This window comes from Mus musculus, chromosome 10, assembly GCF_000001635.26.
Source record: "Mus musculus strain C57BL/6J chromosome 10, GRCm38.p6 C57BL/6J".
Taxonomy (NCBI): Eukaryota; Metazoa; Chordata; class Mammalia; order Rodentia; family Muridae; genus Mus; species Mus musculus.
Window position 1 is genome coordinate 80,623,083 of NC_000076.6, and position 19,249 is coordinate 80,642,331.

At 54.7% G+C, this 19,249-nt stretch overlaps 1 protein-coding gene across 6 annotated transcripts in view; it reads left to right on the forward strand.

Moving 5' to 3' along the window:
- The window catches only part of Csnk1g2 (casein kinase 1, gamma 2), an 18,096-nt gene extending 407 nt beyond the window's left edge, over positions 1-17,689 (forward strand). The window contains exons 1-12 of one of the 6 annotated variants that reach the window (NM_001159591.1): positions 6,574-6,648; positions 11,132-11,559; positions 14,806-14,846; positions 14,928-14,997; positions 15,079-15,227; positions 15,312-15,546; positions 15,624-15,709; positions 15,798-15,882; positions 16,003-16,151; positions 16,498-16,581; positions 16,686-16,792; positions 16,940-17,689. In NM_001159591.1, the coding sequence (NP_001153063.1) occupies positions 11,373-11,559; positions 14,806-14,846; positions 14,928-14,997; positions 15,079-15,227; positions 15,312-15,546; positions 15,624-15,709; positions 15,798-15,882; positions 16,003-16,151; positions 16,498-16,581; positions 16,686-16,792; positions 16,940-16,994 (1,248 nt within the window). In that variant the 5' untranslated portion in view covers positions 6,574-6,648; positions 11,132-11,372 and the 3' untranslated portion in view covers positions 16,995-17,689. Of the gene's footprint in view, positions 1-6,573; positions 6,649-11,131; positions 11,560-14,805; positions 14,847-14,927; positions 15,228-15,311; positions 15,547-15,623; positions 15,710-15,797; positions 15,883-16,002; positions 16,152-16,454; positions 16,582-16,685; positions 16,793-16,939 lie in introns of those variants that run through there. The other 5 variants (XR_003948572.1, XR_001779401.1, XM_006513011.2 and 2 more) reach the window with 5 other exon arrangements.
- Positions 17,690-19,249: the final 1,560 nt, after the last annotated feature.

Below are 19,249 nucleotides of genomic sequence, written 5' to 3' on the forward strand. Positions count from 1 at the left end.
TTTCTGCACCCGGCGACCCCCACTTCCGGTCACCCTGCCTCAGTATCCCTCACTGTCCCTGACCCCACCTTTGCTCTGGCTCTCTGGTCCCTGAATTCGAATGGGCACTGTTTCCTGGGTGCTCAGCTCACCTGCGACACCCAGGCGTCCCCACTTCCGGTCACCCTCCCCCGAGACCCCGCATTCTGCCTCAGTGTTCCATCTCACTTTGACCCCATTCTTGTTCCTGCGCTCTGACTTCCAAGTTTCCTGTGTCTCCTTCCTAGGTGTTCAGCTCACCTGCAACCCCCTCCCACGTTTTTCTCCGTGTCCCCCGATGTCCCTTTCTTGTCCCTAGATCCCTCTAAACACCTGGTCACCAGGCCTCCTGCCATCTGGACTCGGCTCCCTGTCCGTCCACACTCCCAGCACTTCTTCCTGATGCTGACTCTTTACTGTTTGTGGACCTGATGGTTTGTTGAGGGAGAAGAGCTGGGGGTCTTAGGGACAGGGACAGAGGGTCCTGTCTAGGTGGAAGAGGACCTGTTGCTGAGAGCTGCTTGGGAACTCTAGGCCCAGCTGCCTGCGCCCTCCCCCTTCCGCTCTGGCCACCGGCTTTGTTTTCCGGAAACACACGGTTCAAGGCGGGAGGGGTGAGATGTCTGAGCAGGCTGCCGGATCCCCTGCTGGTCCCCCTCTGCCTCAACTTTGTGCACGGGTGACTGTGACTTTTTCAATAAGAGATGGAATTAGAAAGAATGTCTGCAGAGAGCGGTGTTTGTAGTGTCCTGGACTTATAAGTTGGGGCCAGATGGTTTTCATCTTGGTGGCCTCCTAATGGCAGTTTGCAGGAAGCAGTCTGGGAGGTGGTGTGTAGGTGGAGACCTGTCTGTATCCTCTCCGGCTCATCCCTCAGGGCTCTGGAGGCAGATGGGGATCTTTGTCTAGGGGGACTGTGGGAGCTGGTGGGTGGAAGGCACAAAGGCCTTGTTGGTGTAGGAGAAACCCCAGCAGCCTACAGAGATTGTGTTAACCAAGTCAGGTGCTAGGGTGAACACTGTCTGGGCCCCTCGGCTGCCCCGGGGGATTTGCTTGGGTGTAGAGGAAAATGGTGTCTGCGGGTCTCTCTCTGCACCAGAGGTGTGTGGTACTGGCTGGTGGGTTCCTTTCCCAACCCCCAGATCACAGGGATGCAGTGCCTGTCTGCCTGCCATGTGTCTCCCAGGCCTGAACTAACACTGCTCATTCCCCACCCTTCCTACAAAGGCTGAGCCCTGCTCATACCCTGGGAGCCAGGGGACATGGGGGGAACTAGATGGACTGAGCAGAGCACTGAGGACCCCAGGGAGGGCCAGATCTAGATGCTCTAAAGCCAGCCTAGGCTCCAGGGCCTGCTGCAAGCTAGTGGGGTGAGATGTAGTGTCTGCATGCATCTTACTCCTGGGCCTGCTTGCTCAGGAGAGGTGGCCTCTCTTCTGCTTTGATTTTACCTTGGAGTGGTCACATCCAAGAGGCCAGGCAGCCAGTGCTGTCCACCATGGTTTGTAGTATCATGGGATTGTTGTGGCTTTTCTGTAATCATACAGTCACTGCCTCTGGCAGAGGATGTAGGTAAGATGTTTGGTAGTTGAACTGCTCCCACAAGCCCATCCGCATCTTTGAGGAAGCCAGCATGCCCATTTGAGAATTGGGACAAATGGCGGTGTGCCAGATAAATGCAGGAGACCATTTGTGTTCCTGGGGAGCTTACGAATGAGGGATGCTTGTGCAGAGATGTGTATTCACTCAGTGGCAGGACAGATACTGTGCTGCATGGTGGATAGTTTTTATTCTGTGTGACTTCTTTCTGCTGAGATGCACCACCTAGGCCCTTTCCACCCACAGCAGCTGGGGGCTGGTGAGGCCCTGCTCTCGCCTGTGTGGTAAGCCAGGTGGGAGGAGTGAGGAAAAGTAGGATTAAGTGTCCTGTAGTGTAGCCTTTGGTGTCAAGATGGCATAGGACAGGCAGTGGCTTTCTTGTTATCTGGGGGACAAATGGGGCCATGTGAAAGAGCCCTAGCCTGGAGCTACATCATGGTGGAGAAGTGGGTAGGACTTTATTCAGGTTCCCCCACACATCTGTTGTCCAGGGCCTTGGTGTACATGCTCTTGCTGGACCCAAGCTCTGTCCTTGTAGGCTGGATATCAACTTGCCAGTCAGTGCCCTGGGCAGTCTTTGCCTGAGAGCCTGTTAGTTGATGTTGGCACAGCCATAGGCATGAAGCTCACAGAGTTGTCTATGCACTTAGCTGAGAGCTGGTGAGCTGAGAAGACCCTTAATCTGGGGCTTGTGTGGTATGGTGTCCATGAGGTGGCCATAGCACCTTTTATAGAGGGATAACCTGTTCCATAGAGGAGGACCACCTGATGTTAGTAACCCTGGGGCCAGAGGATATGCTGGTGAAGGCCAGGATGGCTGCACTCTGAGGAAGCCCATCTTGCATGGCCCTGTGGGTTAGGACACATCTATGCCTTTGCTATCCTATCCACTCCCTGTCACCTGTTACATTCAGAGCTGGGCAGTAGTGCTTGTGTGGGAACCTGCCCATGAATTGCTCTGACCTCAGTGGGTCAAAGTTGTCCCCATCCTGGTCCCTGGGAGGTGTCTTGATCTCAAGGTGTGTGGTGTTGGGGAACCTCAGCAGGTCTCCACTCAGCTCCTGAAATGCAGAAACATACCTGGTCACCTGAGGAGACACTCTGGCTGCTTACCCTTGGGTGGTGGGACAGGTTCCCTAGGCCTATGGGACCATCAGACTCTATGGACTCCGTCTCTCTGTGCTCTGCACCATACACTGCACTGTCACCAAGAGGCTCCGTTCTGGGCAGAGAGGGCACAGAACACTCAGAACAGGTGGCAGTCAAAGAGCCACGCCTGGGACCCACAGCTGTCAGATCTGTCCTCTGGCTGTATATTTATGTCCATACACAAACATGGCAGAGGAGCAGGCCCTGGTCCCCAGTCCTGAGGGGACTCCCCTAGTACCTGGTGACAGCATGAGGACAGCATGATGCTTGGCATTCCCGCCCTCTGCTCACTACCATCCCAGGCCACATCTTTGGGCGCTCCCATCAGAGGCTAGGTGTTATGGGTAGCTCCCCATCCTTGCTGCTCTGAAAGAGACTTGGAAATTGATCTCACTTAGGACCTAGTGGTCAAGGGGCCATTCTTTCTGGTTAGCCTCCATTCCCCTCCTGAAGGAGCAGACTTTCAGGTTGCCCTGGGCCTCTTATCACACCCTTGCCCCTCGGAATAGCTCAGTGTCACCAGGGCAAGACAGATTGAGGTCACATCCTGTTAAAAGACAGATCTTCCAGAGTCTCTGACATGGGTCAGAGTCCAGTGGCAGCATGCAACCTCACATTGAATCTGTAGTGAAAGCCGGAAACCAGGGGACTAAAGGACGTTGAACTGTCTGTGCCAGAGGGAGGCCTATAGGTGTGAGTCTCCAGCCAGGGCACCACCCACTGACTCCCAGGTGGGAAGAAACCCCATCTTGCTCTTTTTAACTTTAGATTTGTGAGACAAGGGCTTAAGATGGTCTTGAACACTAGATCCTCCTGCTGTGGGTCCTGAGTGCGGTGGTCACCGAGCCTGGCTCTTTTGATGTAGGATCTTGTGTTGTAGCTCAGGTGTATACGTGGATGGGTGCCTATGGAAGTCAGGGCAACTTTGGGAGGTTGTTTCTCTCCTTGCACTTTTGGTTTTGACACAAGGGCTCTGTGTTGTGTAGCCTGGCTGGCCTGGACCAGGCTCCTCCTTCCACATTTGATACAGGTTGTCAGATTGCCATGGCGAAACTCAGCAGCCTGGTTATTTTTGTTTTGTTTTGTTTTTAAGATTTTATTGTTAATATGTAAGTACACTGTAGCTGTTTTCAGACACACCAGGAGAGGGCATCAGATCTCATTATGGATGGTTGTGAGCCACCATGTGGTTGCTGGGATTTGAACTCAGGACCTTTGGAAGAACAGTCAGTTCTCTTAACCGCTGAGCCATCTCTCCAGCCCAGCAGACCTGATTTGTTTTTTGAAATAGAATTACAGCCAGGCAGTGGTGGTGCACGCCTTTAGTCCCAGCACTTGGGAAGCAGAGGCAGGCGGATTTCTGAGTTCGAGACCAGACTGGTCTACAAAGTGAGTTCCAGGACAGCCAGGTCTACTCAGAGAAACCCTGTCTCGAAAAACCAAAAAAAAAAAAAAGGGGGGGGGTGTTTACAACTTCTGTAGCCAAGGCTGGTCCTAAACTCACCATATAGACCAGGCTGGCCCCTAAACTCATGCCTCCTTCAGCGTCCTGAATGCTGGGGCATAGGTTTGTGGCACAACACCCAGGGAAACTGTCCTTGACTCTACTGTAGGTTATTGATGTGGTGTCCCAGGTAGCCTGGGCTGACCTCCATGTATCTGAGGATGGCATTGAACATCTTGGTTCCTGGGATTTGATCTGTGCATGTTCTCCTGGGGTTACCGTGGGAAAAATTGAAGGTACTCCTGGGGCAGCTAAAGTAACCCGTAGCTTAGGCTTAGGCCTTGTAGGGTCTTCAGGTGTGTATACAGGTTAGGGGAGGGGCATGGGAAGCAGGAACACAGGGCAGGCCTTGCCAGGAGCCCCAGAGTCTGCAGCTGCCCCAGGCACTGAAGAGCTGGCCTCTGGGTGGCTGAGACCCACAGGGCTGGCAGGTGGTGTGCATCTCCAGGCTCTAGCCTGTCCTCTCCCACTCACTGTGTCTGTAGCCTGTGCTTCCTGTCAGGGCACGCCCCTGTGGGCTCCTGGGAGATCTCCATGCTGCCCTTGGCTGTCCAGTTGGGCCCCCTGAGAGGAGGCGTGGCTTAGGCAGAGCAGACTCTGCTCCTCTGGGTGGGCAGCTGTGTGCAGTCAGCCTGTGCTTCACTTGGTGCTGGCCTGACCCTACCCAGTGGAGGCCAGGGCTGTGTGCTGGGCCCTCCATATGCTGACTATGGCAGGACTTAGGGGAGGTGCCTCCTGGACAGCTGTCCCCTCAGTTAAGGTTTGTGGTCACCTTCACCTATATAAGAATAGCCAGTTCTGGGCTCCCCTCCTCACCCCTCAGTTTAAAATGTTAAAACTAAGGATGGTGGGTTCAAGGCCAGCTTGGGTATAAGTGTTGGGGGAGGCAGTGGGCAAATGATTGCCTAAGCTCAGGTCTCTAGTGCTCACTTAGATGCCGGCCCGGGCACTCTCACCTCCTGTGGACCCATTTCAAACTGAGCTGGCTGTGGTAGCTAAAGTGAGTTCAGCAGGGAGACACGGCTTCAGTATAAGGTGGAGAGTCCTTGACACCAGCCTCTGGCATATGAGCCCCCCGCCCCATACACACACATACAAATACAAACACAGAAGATATAAATCAGTCTACCCTGACTCATACCTGTAATTCCAGTGCTTAGGAACTGAGGCAGGAGGCAAGTTCAAGGCCAGTCTGGGCTATATACTCTGTTTCAAAAAGAAAATCAACAGTTTTCTGGTGACACTTCCAGAATTCCCAGTGGATAACCCCCCTTGACCCTAGGATCTGTTGCTGGGTAGGGACCTGTGGCTGAGTTATACTTTGTTGTGTGCTATTGATGAGGCTAGCACATTAGGCCATGGTCAGTGGTGGATGGCTGTGCACGTTCTTATGTGTGCTCACTGGCCCCACTGCGTGTCTTTCCACACATCCGTGGTACCAGGCCCCTTGGCCAGCTTTGTACCTGGCTCCCTACTAGGCTTTGCAGTAGATACTGCATGGTTTAGGCTCTGTGGGTGTTGAGCAGCAGCACCCTGGTCCTCTATTCCATGCTGGGCCCCCTCATGTTACCATGTTGAGCCACCCTGTGTCCCCAGACATGGCCCATAGAGGCTTTGGGTCCCACATCACCTATGGCAACCCACATTGGTGCAGAGGGTATGAGGTCTTCAGTCTCCGACCCTGGTGTCTCCGGGGGACGCCATCTGCTCTAGTGTGGGCGTTGTGATTTGATTGGCGAGTAGATGTGCTGAGTGCTCTTGCCTGTCCTCACCTTCTTGTGGTTTATGCTGAGGAAACGTCTGCTCATCAGAGGCGCAGAGAGCAGGGTAGTGGCTCTTTGATGTACAGAGTGCACACTGGCTGTCAGGCACTGGGCTGCAGCACTGTCGGTCCATGTGCTGTCCTGTGTCAATGCTGACCCAAGTTGTGTTAGTGCGTTCCAGGTCTCTCTCTGCCATTGCCATCATCCTTGTGGGATGGCACACATCTCTTGGTCTTCATATCCTGACCTGATGCACAGCTCTGTTGCCCACTGGCCAGGTGGCACCAGCCCCTTTCTGATCGGGCTCCTTTCCTAGCTTGGCTTGATCCCCAGATTTCTCCAGCTGTCTTCCAGGATACTCGGTGCTGGAAGTCCTCGTGTGCTACAGCTGGGCCTGCAGCCCAGAATCCCACCACTGCAGGGCTTTCTCATGGTGGCTTTTGACCCTGCTTGTCCCCTTAGGCGGGTGCCAGGTCTAGCCTGGGAACTGCCAGTGACGTCAGCCAGGGACTGTGACATCACTAAGTGGAGATGCAGAGAAGGGACTTGGGGACCTCTGGCAGAGGAGCAGCCAGGGCCCCAGCAAGATGGGGGACCCCAAAAAGAACAGGGCAGGTGCGTGCTGGGGCCTTGCAAGGAGGGCTGTGTGTCTCTGGTGGGAGTCCAGCCTGCTGTCAGCAGGCTCCCTGAGCAGTGGGCACCATGCAGCTGGCTCTGCGGCCTTGCTTCACTCAGGCCAGCCCAGCATTTCCCCTGAGCCTGGGCTCACTTCTGGAGACAGCCTCACTTGGGGAAAGAATCGGGCTCTGGGCATTGTGGGTCAGGCCAGGGAGGGTTTATTTAGGACAAGGGAGCCCTGCCCTCCTTCCAAAGGCTCTATTTTTAGCTCCAGGGTTCAACTAGGACCAGGGCTAGAGGCTTTTCCTTTTCTCTGGGGTCTCAGGTCACACCACACATGCTCAGGTGTGCCTGAGACAGCACAGCTGCCTGGAACTAGGGTTGCCTGTTTCCTTGGCCCTCCATGTTGGAGTGACAGCCTTCTTGTGTGCTTGCTCACTCTCTTGGGCACTGCTGATGGCTACATAGCCCATGTCAGCCTGGCACCTCCTGTGATCGATAAGGAGTGGTCCATGTGTTGGGTGGTCATGGTGACCTCGGGTCGTGCCCACCGTTCTACACAGTCATGGCCCTGTCTTGTGGCAGTTTTCATGGCCTCCTTGGCTTAGCCACCTCCCCTTGCCCCGTGGGCTGACAATGTCAGTGCCTGTTGTAGTGTCCCCAACTGTATTGTAGGATGCATGGGGACAGTAGATGCACAGGTGACTCTCTGGTGTTCCTTGGCTGCCATGTCCACTCCGGATGTGGGCAGCACTTCCTCTGCCTCTCGTTTGTTGTCGTCCACCAGTGTGGCCCTGCAGGTGCCCCATTTCCATTGTGCACATCCTAGCTGGCCTGAGCCCCTACAACAGATCACGTGCTGCCTGTTGCTGTTGCCTGTGGCGGCACATGTCTGCCACCTGGGTCTTCCCCTCCGCACATCCTAGGTGGGCTACTGGGCCTGTGTGGGCAGCTCTGCATGCCACATAGTTTGCAGCCATCCATCCAGGCTGAGGATGATACAGTGGGCCATCCCTGTCCTCCCCAGAACAAAGGATGATGTCCTCTGCTGCTGGGGACTCTGAGGGGCCAAGCACCATCTGGGTACTTTCTCTCCAAACCTCAGAAGCCCTGCTGCTTCTAGTGACCTAGGGTGCTCAATGCTGGTATGTGATGAGCAGGTGGCTTCGCTTTCCTGGCGCTGACATCTCTCTGCTGGTCCTTGGATCTGACACAACGAGGTGTCCACACTCTAGGGTCTTCTGATGCCACTGCCCCACATACCCCCTTACCCAGTTCATGGTGGCCTCTCTACTTGTAGGTGGTAAAGGGTGCACTTGGGCACAGACTGAGCACTGTGGGATGGGGAGGCACACCCCACTCACCAGGTGATGTCTTGTCTAGAGACTTGAGGTGTGTGCAGTTCTGTAGCAGGACACAAGTGCTGGGAGGGGCTGGCTCCAAACCCTCCAACCCTCTTTAACCCTTCCCTGTGTGTGAGTTGATCCCCCTGACGTGACACTAGCGTCCTGGTCTCTATCCCTGAATGGTGCCTTCAGATGGATGCAGGGATGCTGCAGGCAGGGTGCTAGATCCTGAGAACATCTCTGTGTACCTGTGTGCTTGGAGTTTTTAAAACCTCATTATGTTTATTTAGTGCACATAAGGGTAGTGTGTCTATACTATCCCATGTGTTTGGAGGTCAGAGGATAACTGGGAATCCGTTATCTCCACGGTGTAGATCCTGGGGACAAGGCCCAGGCAGCCTTCCCTGATGAGCCATCGTTTTGTTGACCTTTGATGTTTTTGTGAACATAGTTTCATGTAGCTCAGGCTGGCCTTGAACTCCTGATCCTCCTGCATGTTGGCATGCTGAATGTGCACCTCCATGTTTTGTCTCTGTATTAGAGATGGGACCCAGTGTACTATGCCCTCTTAGTCCTTCCTAATGGAAGAGAAGCCATAGGAGGTTGTCATGTGTCAGGCTCTGAGGGGCTGTTCTGAGTGATACCTGGGTGAGAGTGAAGGGCAGGTGTGTTTCTCTGCTCTGTAACCTTTACCAGGTTCTTCTGGCCTGGGCATAGCCCTGCCAGTCTCCTGCATCTGCACCCACCCAGAAGCCACACAGGTCCTTGGGCAGACCCCAGTCCATACCTGTTTCCTCTTCATCTTTAAGGCCACAGTGCTGGCACCTTATGGAGCCCGTCTTCAGGTGTGCCTTCCTCCAGCTCCTGTGCTGTTGATGTGATGATGTGTCCCGGTGAGAGAGGGACAGGAGCAGGTGAGCCATTGACACTGTGCAGAATCTCTGAGAGCCCCTCCCCCTGAGCTCCATGGTGAGGAAGAATGGGACCTGAGAATGGCTTGTCTTGTCTTAGGGTATTTTTGTGGGTGTCCTAGGTGAGGTGCAGATCCATGGTGGGCTGTGGTATAGCTAGCTGTCTACACTGTAGAGACTCATGGTAAGGGCTGCTGTGGGACACATGAACCCCATAGGGTCAAGACTCCTGTAGTATGAATCTGAGCTGGAAGAGGGCCCCATACCTCCTGGGTTTCTCTAGGGGGTCCCCTTTATTTTGAGGAGAGTCCCTATTGATGCTCAAGGAGGTTGTTGGACTTTCACACTGCAGAGCCAGGCTGCCGGTTCCCTCATTCCCTAGCAGGAGAGTCAAGGTCTAGGGAACACTGTCAGTGGGATGGCGTGATGGCCGCTGTGGCCTCTCACTCACTGCAGCCACAGCCCAGCAGAGAAATGGGTGTGAACAGCGAGCACCCAAATCACTGCCCAGATGGGTGCCGGGAGAGGGCAGGACCCCAAGCCCTCTCTTGCCCATGCGTGGGGCTGGAATTGCTGCAAGACTGGGCTGGGCAGCAGGTCTCACCCTTCAGATGTGCCCGAGAGCACACACATTCACATACCCCTGCATGGCTGCCTGTGGGAGCATGAACCTAAGAACTCAGCCCAAGGCTGACCTGGGCTGCAGAGTACAACCTTGTCCAGGAGCAAAGCTTGCACAGGTGTCTGCTGAACCCAAGCCTGGGTGAGACCCCAGCACCCACAAAACTTTCAGTCCCAGCACTCAGGAGGCAGAGACCATCAGATCTCTATGAGATTGGGGGCAGCCTGGGCTACACAGTGAGTTGTTGGCCAGCAAAAGTGTATGACTACCCAAGCTCATAGTCCCCGTGCCAGGGAGCTAGAGACAGAAGGACTTCTGGGACCTATTCAGGGAGAGGCTTTGATTTGAAATGGGACAGTCTTGATAAATGACACCTGTCCACACAGTCAGACAGCGAGGTCAGTGTTGCCACCGTGTGTATGAGAAATCGGGAAATTTGGTTTCTTTGAAGGCTATATTTTTGTTTTAATCCCAGGTGTGGGGACATGGGGCTGCTTCAGACTGATTTGCCTAGTGCTCTAGTGGAGGCGTGGTTTTGCCAGCTGCAGATAGTTTCTGTGATTGTGTGATGTTTGGAATTCTGGAGACTTCAGAGAGGTATTTAAATGTGAGGGCCCCAAGACACAGTCAGTGGTTGTTGGCCGTTTCGGGGGTTGACTTTGGTTTGTTAGTGGTTTTGCTCAAAGAAGAAATAAAAGGAAAGAAATTAGATTTAGGGGGGCTGGAGAGATGGCTCAGTGATTCAGAGTACTAACTGCTCTTCTGAAGGTCCTGAGTTCAAATCCCAGCAACCACATGTTGGCTCACAACCATCTGTAATGAGACCTGACGCCCTCTTCTGGTGTATCTGAAGACAGCTGCAGTGTACTTAGATATAATAATAAATCTTTTTTAAAAAAAGAAAGAAAGAAAGAAGTTAGATTTAGGGATCTAGCTCTCTTCCCTCTCTCTTCCTTTCTCTCCTATCCAGCGATAGGGGGTGAAACTGGGGGTGGAATGTGCTGCATTCTCCAGGCCTCCCATCTTTCCCCGTTCTGTCTGCCCTTCTGTGGGCAGTTCTGTAGTGCCCATATGTGGATGGCCTGGCAAAAGCCAGGGCATTGGGGCTGAGCTCACTGCCTGGGGCCTCCAGAGCCCCTCCCTGTTCACCCAGTGATGCATGCTGTGCCCCTCACCCAGCATAGTTGGAGTCACTTTGCCTGCTCCTGTCCCTATGTGGGCACTCTTTATCTGCCACTTTCCTCATCTTGGCTGGTCGTGTGGTTAGACTGTGGGTCACCTTTTACCTGGATCCCCCTTGTTGGCTTTAGCCTTCCAGTGTCCTTTGCTCTGCCACTTGGTAGCAAATTGGGGCACACAGCCACTCCATCCAAGCCATCTACCCCAGTCTCTTAACTGCTCTCAGCTTCCATTTGGTCATACCATGGGAGCCGTTGCTGTGGTCTCTGGCCTATCCCAGGGTGACAGGGCATGGACATTTCCCACAGGGAGAGGTGCACCCTCCAGGCAGGGATCTTACCAATCCTGTTGAGACCTGCAAAGACCTTTTTGTACCAGTCCATGTACTCTGCCCTCTAACCTGTGCCTCTGTTTCTTCACAGCTGGGCACCACAAGATTTAAGGCAGTGGGACCTGTTGGCAGAATGTCTTCTCTCTCTGCAAGCAACCCTGAAGCCACCAAGATGAGCACCCCAGTCCGGCCTGTGAGCGTACCCGGGTGTCAATAGCCGGGAGCCGAGGGGCCACCGGGAGCAATGGTGTACTAGGCCGGGCGCGAGCTCAGGTTTCGCACTCGGATCTCACGGCAGAGTCACCGTGGAGAGGCCAGGGTACCACAAACTTATGGATTTTGACAAGAAAGGAGGGAAGGGGGAGTTGGAGGAGGGCAGGAGAATGTCCAAAACCGGCACGAGTCGGAGCAACCACGGCGTCCGCAGTTCGGGGACCAGCTCAGGGGTCCTGATGGTGGGCCCAAACTTCCGAGTCGGCAAGAAGATAGGCTGTGGGAACTTCGGGGAGCTTCGCCTAGGTGAGTCCTGTGTATCTCGTCCCCTGTCCATCACTAGGCCCCTCAGGAGGAAGGAGGAGACCGGCTCTGGGTACCCATCAGGCACCTCAGATCCCAGACCTTGCTCAGAGTGGTCCTGTGAGGGAAGTGCTCCCAGGGCCCACACTGCCCTCCCTCCCCCAGCCTGAGGCTTGGCTGTATGGTAAACCAGATCATGGGCCAGTGAGGACCACAGAGTCTGTGGAGGACAGAATCTGGTCACACTGAGGGGACAGCAGACCAGCACAGGCCCTGTCCTGGTACAGAGCCTCTGCAGCCCTGTGACAGGGCTGCACTTTCTGTGGCCTTGGGCCTCTGAGCCCTCTTCCTGCAGCCCATGGCTTCAGTGTCTCCTAAGGCCCAGCTCAAAGATGGTTCCTACACAGTAAGACATCAAACTGCAACCTTGAAGCCAGCCATTATGGCCACGCTTTTAATTCCTCCAACAATCAGAAGCAGAGATAGGACAGATGGATCTCTGAGTTTGAGACCAGCCTGGTCTACAGAGTGAGTTCCACGACAGCCAGGGCTACACAGAGAAACCCTGTCTCAGAAAACCAAGAAAAGAAAGTGCAGCCCTGATACATGCACGCATGTGCACATGGCCTGTAGTGTCCTCCTGGGGTCCTGTCCTCAGGCAGCTAAGGCGGCTCATGTCCTGGTACAGATCCCGTGCGGGCACTTAGGTGTGTTGAGTCCTGGAAGGGTTCGACTGCATCCTGTGCAGGAGCTGTCTGTGGGAAGCTGCGTGTGAGTGCTTGTTGCTTCCTGTTTTCCCTGCTAGGAGTGGAGCCTGTGCCACCAGCTTGTGCACTTTGACCTTTGTTGGAGTGCAGGGCCAGCTCCCTCTCGGCTGATGTTCAGAGTCTCCGTCAGCTATTTACACCCTAACCTAGGTTAGAACTAGCACCTCAGGGGTAAGGTGTGCTTGGTGGGAGCCAGGCCAGGATTCCAGCCTCAGCTGAGAGCCAGCTTCATAGTGCTCAGGATGCTGAGGTCGGTGTTCTTCCTAAGAGGCAGGCCTGGGCTACACAGTGAGAACTTGTCTCCCGTCTCCCTGTTCTCCCTGCCCCCACACAGAGTGAGCATTGAAGGTGCTAATTTCTCAGAGTGTGAGCTGCTTCCTTGCCTGAACCTTCACCCTCTACCCCACCCCTACTCCTTATGAGGTCTGGTGACCTGGCTGGCTGGGCCACTGAGCGCCTTGGATCTGCACAGCAGTAATTGTTGATGAAACTGGGAAGTCGAAGCCCTTCGTCTGTGCAGCTTTCCTGCTCTGATTATGGGGCCACACTCCCTGTGTGTGTGCCTTCTCCCTCTTCTTTGTAAGAAAGGGTCCCACTGTGTAGCTCTGGCTGTCCTGGAACTCACTCTGTAGACCTGGCTAACCAGAACTCAGAGATCTGCCTGCCTCTGCCTCCCAAGTGCTGGGATCAAAGGTGTTTGCCACCATGCCTAGCCCTCCCATACACTTTTTTTTAGATTTTTGTTTTATGTGTATGGGTGTTTTGTCTGTGTGTATGTTGCTGCAGTGTGTACCTGCCTGGGGTGTCTGAAAGAGGGCACCTGGTCCCCTAGAATTAAAATTAGGTATTGTTGAGAGCCACTATGTGTGTGCTGAGAACTGAACCCAGATCCTCTGGAAGAGCAGCCAGTGCTCTTAACCACTGCGCTGTCTCCCCAGTCCCTAGCACATTTAAGAAAAAAATCTCAATGTGTGTATGTTGAGGAACAAAGATGCCACACACACATACACCTGTGAGGGTCAGGGACAACTTTGGGGAGTCTCATTGCTCTCCTTTCTGTGGATTCTGGGAGCTCGGGCTTGAACTGAGGCTGGCAGCTTGCATGAAGGTGCTCTCCACTAAGATAGGGCACACTTGTAAACTGTGGGCTCAGAATGGCCGTACCTACATGACAGGGGCTTCTGAACCATCGGCCTGCCAGTTCTGACATCCTTCAAGACTTCCAGTACCTAGCACAGGGAACCTGCTCTCTCAAGGACTTGGCTCAGGTTGGGGGGGGGGGGGGGGAGAGGCCAGCGGTAGAGCAGGGTTGGATCAGTGAAAACCCCAGGGGAGGTGGCCACAGAAGAAGAGTGACCCTGAGGTGGTTAAAGTTAGAGACGTCTGCTCATAAGCAGGTGTTGGCAGCTGCAGCCGAGGAGACTTGAGCTTCCTTGGGTAACTTTGACTTCCCACATGTGAGAGTCATGGCTCCAGAGAGACCTGAATAAACCCTCCTAGAGGAGAGCTGGCTTAACACTGTGTAGGCCCCACCTCCCTTGCAAGGGGCAGTCCTTGGCTGCTCCCCCAGGAGATCTGAGGTGCCTGCAGGGTGTAGGGTAGAGACCAGACCCATGGTGACCTGGACTGTCACCGAGCCAACCTCTTGGAAGAAACTTCATGGTGCTTCACCTTATATAACCTGGCATACCCTGGTAGAGCACAGGAGGTGGGAAGCCATCGCTGTCAGAGAGAAACGGGCCCAGCTACAAGTGGGCTCTGAACTTGGCCTGGTATCAGAGAAGGCTGCTTGCTGATGTCCATGACTGCTAGAGAGTGATGGAGACCACCCCAAAGGGCTAGCTATGCCTCAGCCTGGGGGCACTCTTTACAAGTTGGTGGCTGGCTTTGACTGGGGACAGAGGTGGTTGTAGACAACCTGGCCACAGATCCCATCACAGTGGCTCTACTTGCTGCAGTAGTCGGGGCCTTTCCCTGCAGGCGTGGCAGGTACAGCCGCTGGGGGTGGCCCTGGAGATGGTCTTTGTGACTAGTGATGCTGAAGCAGGCCTGCACTGTGCTCAGACAGCAGATGGGAGCCCTGCCTGCAAGGAGAGACTGACTGACTGGGGCTGAGCCTACTGCTGACTTACCAGGGTGGGGTCAGCAGCATGGGAAGTGAGCATTACGTCCTCTCAACCAGTCATCTTGGTAGTATGTGTGGTTTTGTGGGGCTGCCTCCAAAGTGAGGATGGGCTATGTTGTGACCACTGGGTCCCAGGGAGGCATCTCCCCATGACTGCATGCAAGTGGAGAGGGTGTAGTGCCTGGGATGCCTAGGCAGTTGGCGTTTGTGGCCAAAAGCACTTTAACAGCTGACATGAGGGAATTCATTTCCACGGGCTTCTGGGAACTGTGCTCCGAGGAGGAGACTGCCTCCTTGGGATCTGGGTGGGCTGGACTAGGTAGGCCACAGTCCTGACAGTCTCTGTTGCCTCCCCAGGAAAGAATCTGTATACAAATGAGTACGTGGCTATCAAGCTGGTAAGTGTGCCCTACCTGCCCTTGCCCTTCCCTGCGCCCTTGCTGGGAAGAGGGCCTGGGTAACATTTCTCTGCCCCGCAGGAGCCCATCAAGTCCCGGGCCCCACAGCTGCACCTGGAGTACCGCTTTTACAAGCAGCTCAGCACGACAGGTGAGGCGGACTCGGGTACGGGGCCAGCACTCCTAGGCCAGCAGTGGCTCCGGACACCCAGCATGGATGTTTCCTTCGCAGAGGGCGTCCCTCAGGTCTACTACTTCGGCCCTTGTGGGAAGTACAACGCCATGGTGCTGGAGCTGCTGGGGCCCAGCCTGGAGGACCTTTTCGACCTGTGCGACCGCACCTTCACGCTGAAGACGGTGCTGATGATCGCCATCCAGCTGGTGTGGAGGGCTGGGGCCAGCAGGGTGGGGTGAGCAGGGCTGGGCCTAGGCACTGAGCCCCAGCCTGACACAGCTCACTCGCAGATCACGCGCATGGAGTACGTGCACACCAAGAGCCTCATCTACCGTGACGTGAAGCCCGAGAACTTCCTGGTTGGGCGGCCGGGCAGCAAGCGGCAGCACTCCATCCACATCATCGACTTTGGGCTGGCCAAGGAGTACATCGACCCTGAGACTAAGAAGCACATCCCATATCGCGAGCACAAGAGCCTGACAGGCACTGCGCGCTACATGAGCATCAACACGCACTTGGGCAAAGGTGAGCAGCCCTGCGGGCAGGGGCGAAGAGGGGCGGGGTCCAGGGAGGCTGCTTCTGAACCCGTGCTGTCCCCGCAGAGCAGAGCCGCCGGGATGACCTGGAGGCGCTGGGACACATGTTCATGTACTTCCTGCGCGGCAGTCTGCCCTGGCAGGGGCTCAAGGTGGGTATGGCCTTTCCAGTGCGGGGATGGGGTGTGGGCTTGGACGCTGGTTGCTGAGTCCGGCTAAGACCAAGGTCACATCGCGCAGGCAGACACGCTGAAGGAGCGCTACCAGAAGATTGGAGACACCAAGCGTGCCACACCAATCGAGGTGCTGTGTGAGAGCTTCCCGGGTAAGGAGCCAGTGGCTGCGCCCCACCCCCTTAGTTCTGCCCCATCATGTGGCCATGCCTATAAGCCATCCTCCAAGCTGGGTTCCTCCATGTGACCACGCCCCTGGTCCTCTTCTGCAGAGGAGATGGCCACCTATTTGCGCTATGTGCGGCGCCTAGACTTTTTTGAGAAGCCAGACTACGACTACCTGAGGAAGCTCTTCACTGACCTCTTTGACCGCAGCGGCTACGTGTTTGACTACGAGTATGACTGGGCCGGCAAGCCCCTGGTACGAGCAGGTGATGTGAGAGCTCCGGGTTAGGACTCGGTGTGTGAGGGGTACACTGGGTGGGCATCTCCATAGGCGAATCTGCATGGGTACCCCTATAAGTGAAGAGGTACCCCAAGTTGGGAGCCCCATAGTTGAAGGGTTCAGATTGAGATGCTCACAGCTGAAGGGGTGCAGGTGGTGACACAGACCCTGGTTATGCAGTAGGGTGTGGGTGGGAACTTCGGTGGGAGGGGCCGACCTCTCCACAGTGAGGGGCGGCTGGGGCCAGGGTGCGGGTCAGGAACTGTCCTGGGGCTGCAGCGACACCTGCGGCTCCATCCTGTCCTGACATCCGCTCTCGCAGCCGACACCCATCGGCACCGTCCACCCTGACGTGCCCTCCCAGCCACCACATCGCGACAAAGCTCAGCTCCACACCAAGAACCAGGTGAGGGCCAGCCAGGCGTGGGGCCCTACCCTAGAGGGGTGGAGGCTCCTGTGACATTTGTCAGAGAGCAAGAGGTGCTAGCCTGATAACCACTGCTCTTCAAGGCGCTCAACTCCACTAATGGAGAGCTGAACACAGACGACCCCACCGCGGGCCACTCCAACGCCCCCATCGCGGCCCCCGCAGAAGTAGAGGTGGCAGATGAAACAAAGTAAGGCTCAGGGTGTGCAGTGGCTGAGAGGCTGCCTGTGCTGGCCACTGTTAACCCCATCACCACCACCTCTTACCCCATTGCCCTATATCAACCGCTGGGCCACCATTCCCACATTCCGCATCACCACCCTTGTCACCCGTGCAGGTGCTGCTGCTTCTTCAAGAGGAGAAAGAGAAAATCGCTGCAGCGACATAAGTGAGGGTGGGTGCAGCCGCTCAAGATCCCCAGGCGGGTGTCTAGGAAACTGGCAGTGTCCTTGGTGGTGTGGGGCTCCTTGGCCCACCTGCAGGCACCATCTTTCGGGACTTGGGGTCCCTTCCTTCACACAGGACTTTGGCGGAAATCTCTACACCCGTGTCTCATCATCCCCTTCGAGAGCATTAACTATTTAAACCCAGGAGAGAAGCGCTGTGCCGTCCCTGCTGCGCCCCTGTTAGCTCATAAAGTCCAGCTTGTCCCCTCAATCCAAAGGCCATTTTCTCGAGGGGGGCAGGCCCGGGGCATGGGTGTCACATGGGGAGGCCTCAGCCACCAAAGGGGAGGCGCGTGCACTTCCACAATGCTGCACCAAAGCCGGGGCGGAGCGCGGGACGGTCACCGCATAGGGACTGGTATGGGCCCCACAGTACCAGGGCGGCCGTGATCCGTGTCCCTGCGTGCAGGGCCCACGGGACAGAATCGCCTTAACGCCAGGCCTGGGGCAGCAGAGAGGCGGTCCCACAGGAGGGCCAGGCCTTGGTCGTGGGAACTGAGTTCTTGCTTTACGACGTGTACAGAAATGAACTTATGTTTCTCTGGCGCTTCCTTGAAGCCGTAGAGTTTAGGGGCTTTTTTTAAAAAAAAAAATAAAAGAAAAGAAAAACATCCCAGAATGTTGGCCTGGGCTTTACCATCCATAGGACAATTCAAGTCTAGGATCGCGAACTGACAAGGACCCAGCTGGATCATGGGAATCCCTAGGGAGCTGGGCACTGTCTGCCCCAGGAAAACGGAGGAGACTGGTAATGCGGTGGGACAGGAAGGCTGCTGCTTCCAAACCTGAGGGACCCAGTAGTACCCAAGCAGATAGACGGGTCGGGTCTGAGCACAGCCCCACTAAGGGGGACACCTTGAGGGCAGGGGGCTGCATAGTGCGGCTGCAGACTGAAAGCTGCCTCAGAAGCCAAGCCCTGAGCACTGGGAGACTAGCGGAGCTGGGAGGAGGTTGCCCAAGTGGAAAGGAAATGGGGGTGGGGGTGGACTCCAGGGCTTCATGCTTATACAGGTACCACCAAGGAAACAACATTTCTAAAAGGGGCTGGAGAGATGGCTCAGATGTTAGGAGCACTGACTGCTCTTCCAGAGGTCCTGAATTCAGTTCTAGCAACCATCATGGTGTCTCAGAACCATTCTGTAATGGGATCTGATGCCCTCTTCTAGTGTGTGTCTGGAGACATCGGCTGTAATATAAATAAAATGATTTTTAAAGGGTTCTTGGGAGAAGGGAAGATGGAAGTGGGAGAATTTTCCTTAAGAAAATAAGGGGAAATGTCAGGCAGTCAAGAGTGCTTACAGGTTCAGAAGACTTGAATCTTTTTTTTTTTTTTAAAGATTTATTTATTATTATATGTAAGTACACTGTACCACTGTAGCTGTCTTCAGACACACCAGAAGAGGGCATTAGATCCCATTACAGATGGTTGTGAGCCACCATGTGGTTGCTGGGATTTGAACTCTGGACCTTCGGAAGACCAGTCAGGTGCTCTTACCCACTGAGCCATCTCACCAGCCCGAATCCTATTTTCTTTCTTTTTTTTTTTTTTTTAAAGATTTATTTATTTATTATATGTAAGTACACTGTAGCTGTCTTCAGACACACCAGAAGAGGGAGTCAGATCTCGTTAGGGATGGTTGTGAGCCACCATGTGGTTGCTGGGATTTGAACTCAGGACCTTCGGAAGAGCAGTCGGGTGCTCTTACCTGCTGAGCCATCTCACCAGCCCCCCGAATCCTATTTTCAACACCAGTCACCATTCACAACCTCATGTGTACCCACACATAGTGTGGCATATGCTGACACAATACACAAACATAAATTTAAGAGAAAATCCACTTGAGCAGGCAGGATGGCTCAGCTGTTGCTTCCTGCCAGCCTGCAGTAACAGCATCTGCATCCCCAGGACCCACACAGTGGGAAAAGAAAACTGGCGAGCTGTCCTCCGGCCTCAGCACACGTACAATGAATGCAGTTAAAACAGTTGGGGCTTTGTTTTGTTTTGAGGCCAGCCTGGTCTACAAAGTGGATTCCAGGATAGCCAGGGCTACACAGAGAAACCCTGTCTCAAAAAGCAAAGTTTGAGTGTGCATGTGTGCGTGCACAGGTCCTCTGCAAGAGCAGCAAGCACTCTTAATCACTAAACCATCTCTTTAGCTCTTTTGGTATGAGACAAGAGTTTCTCTGTGTAGCCCTGGCTG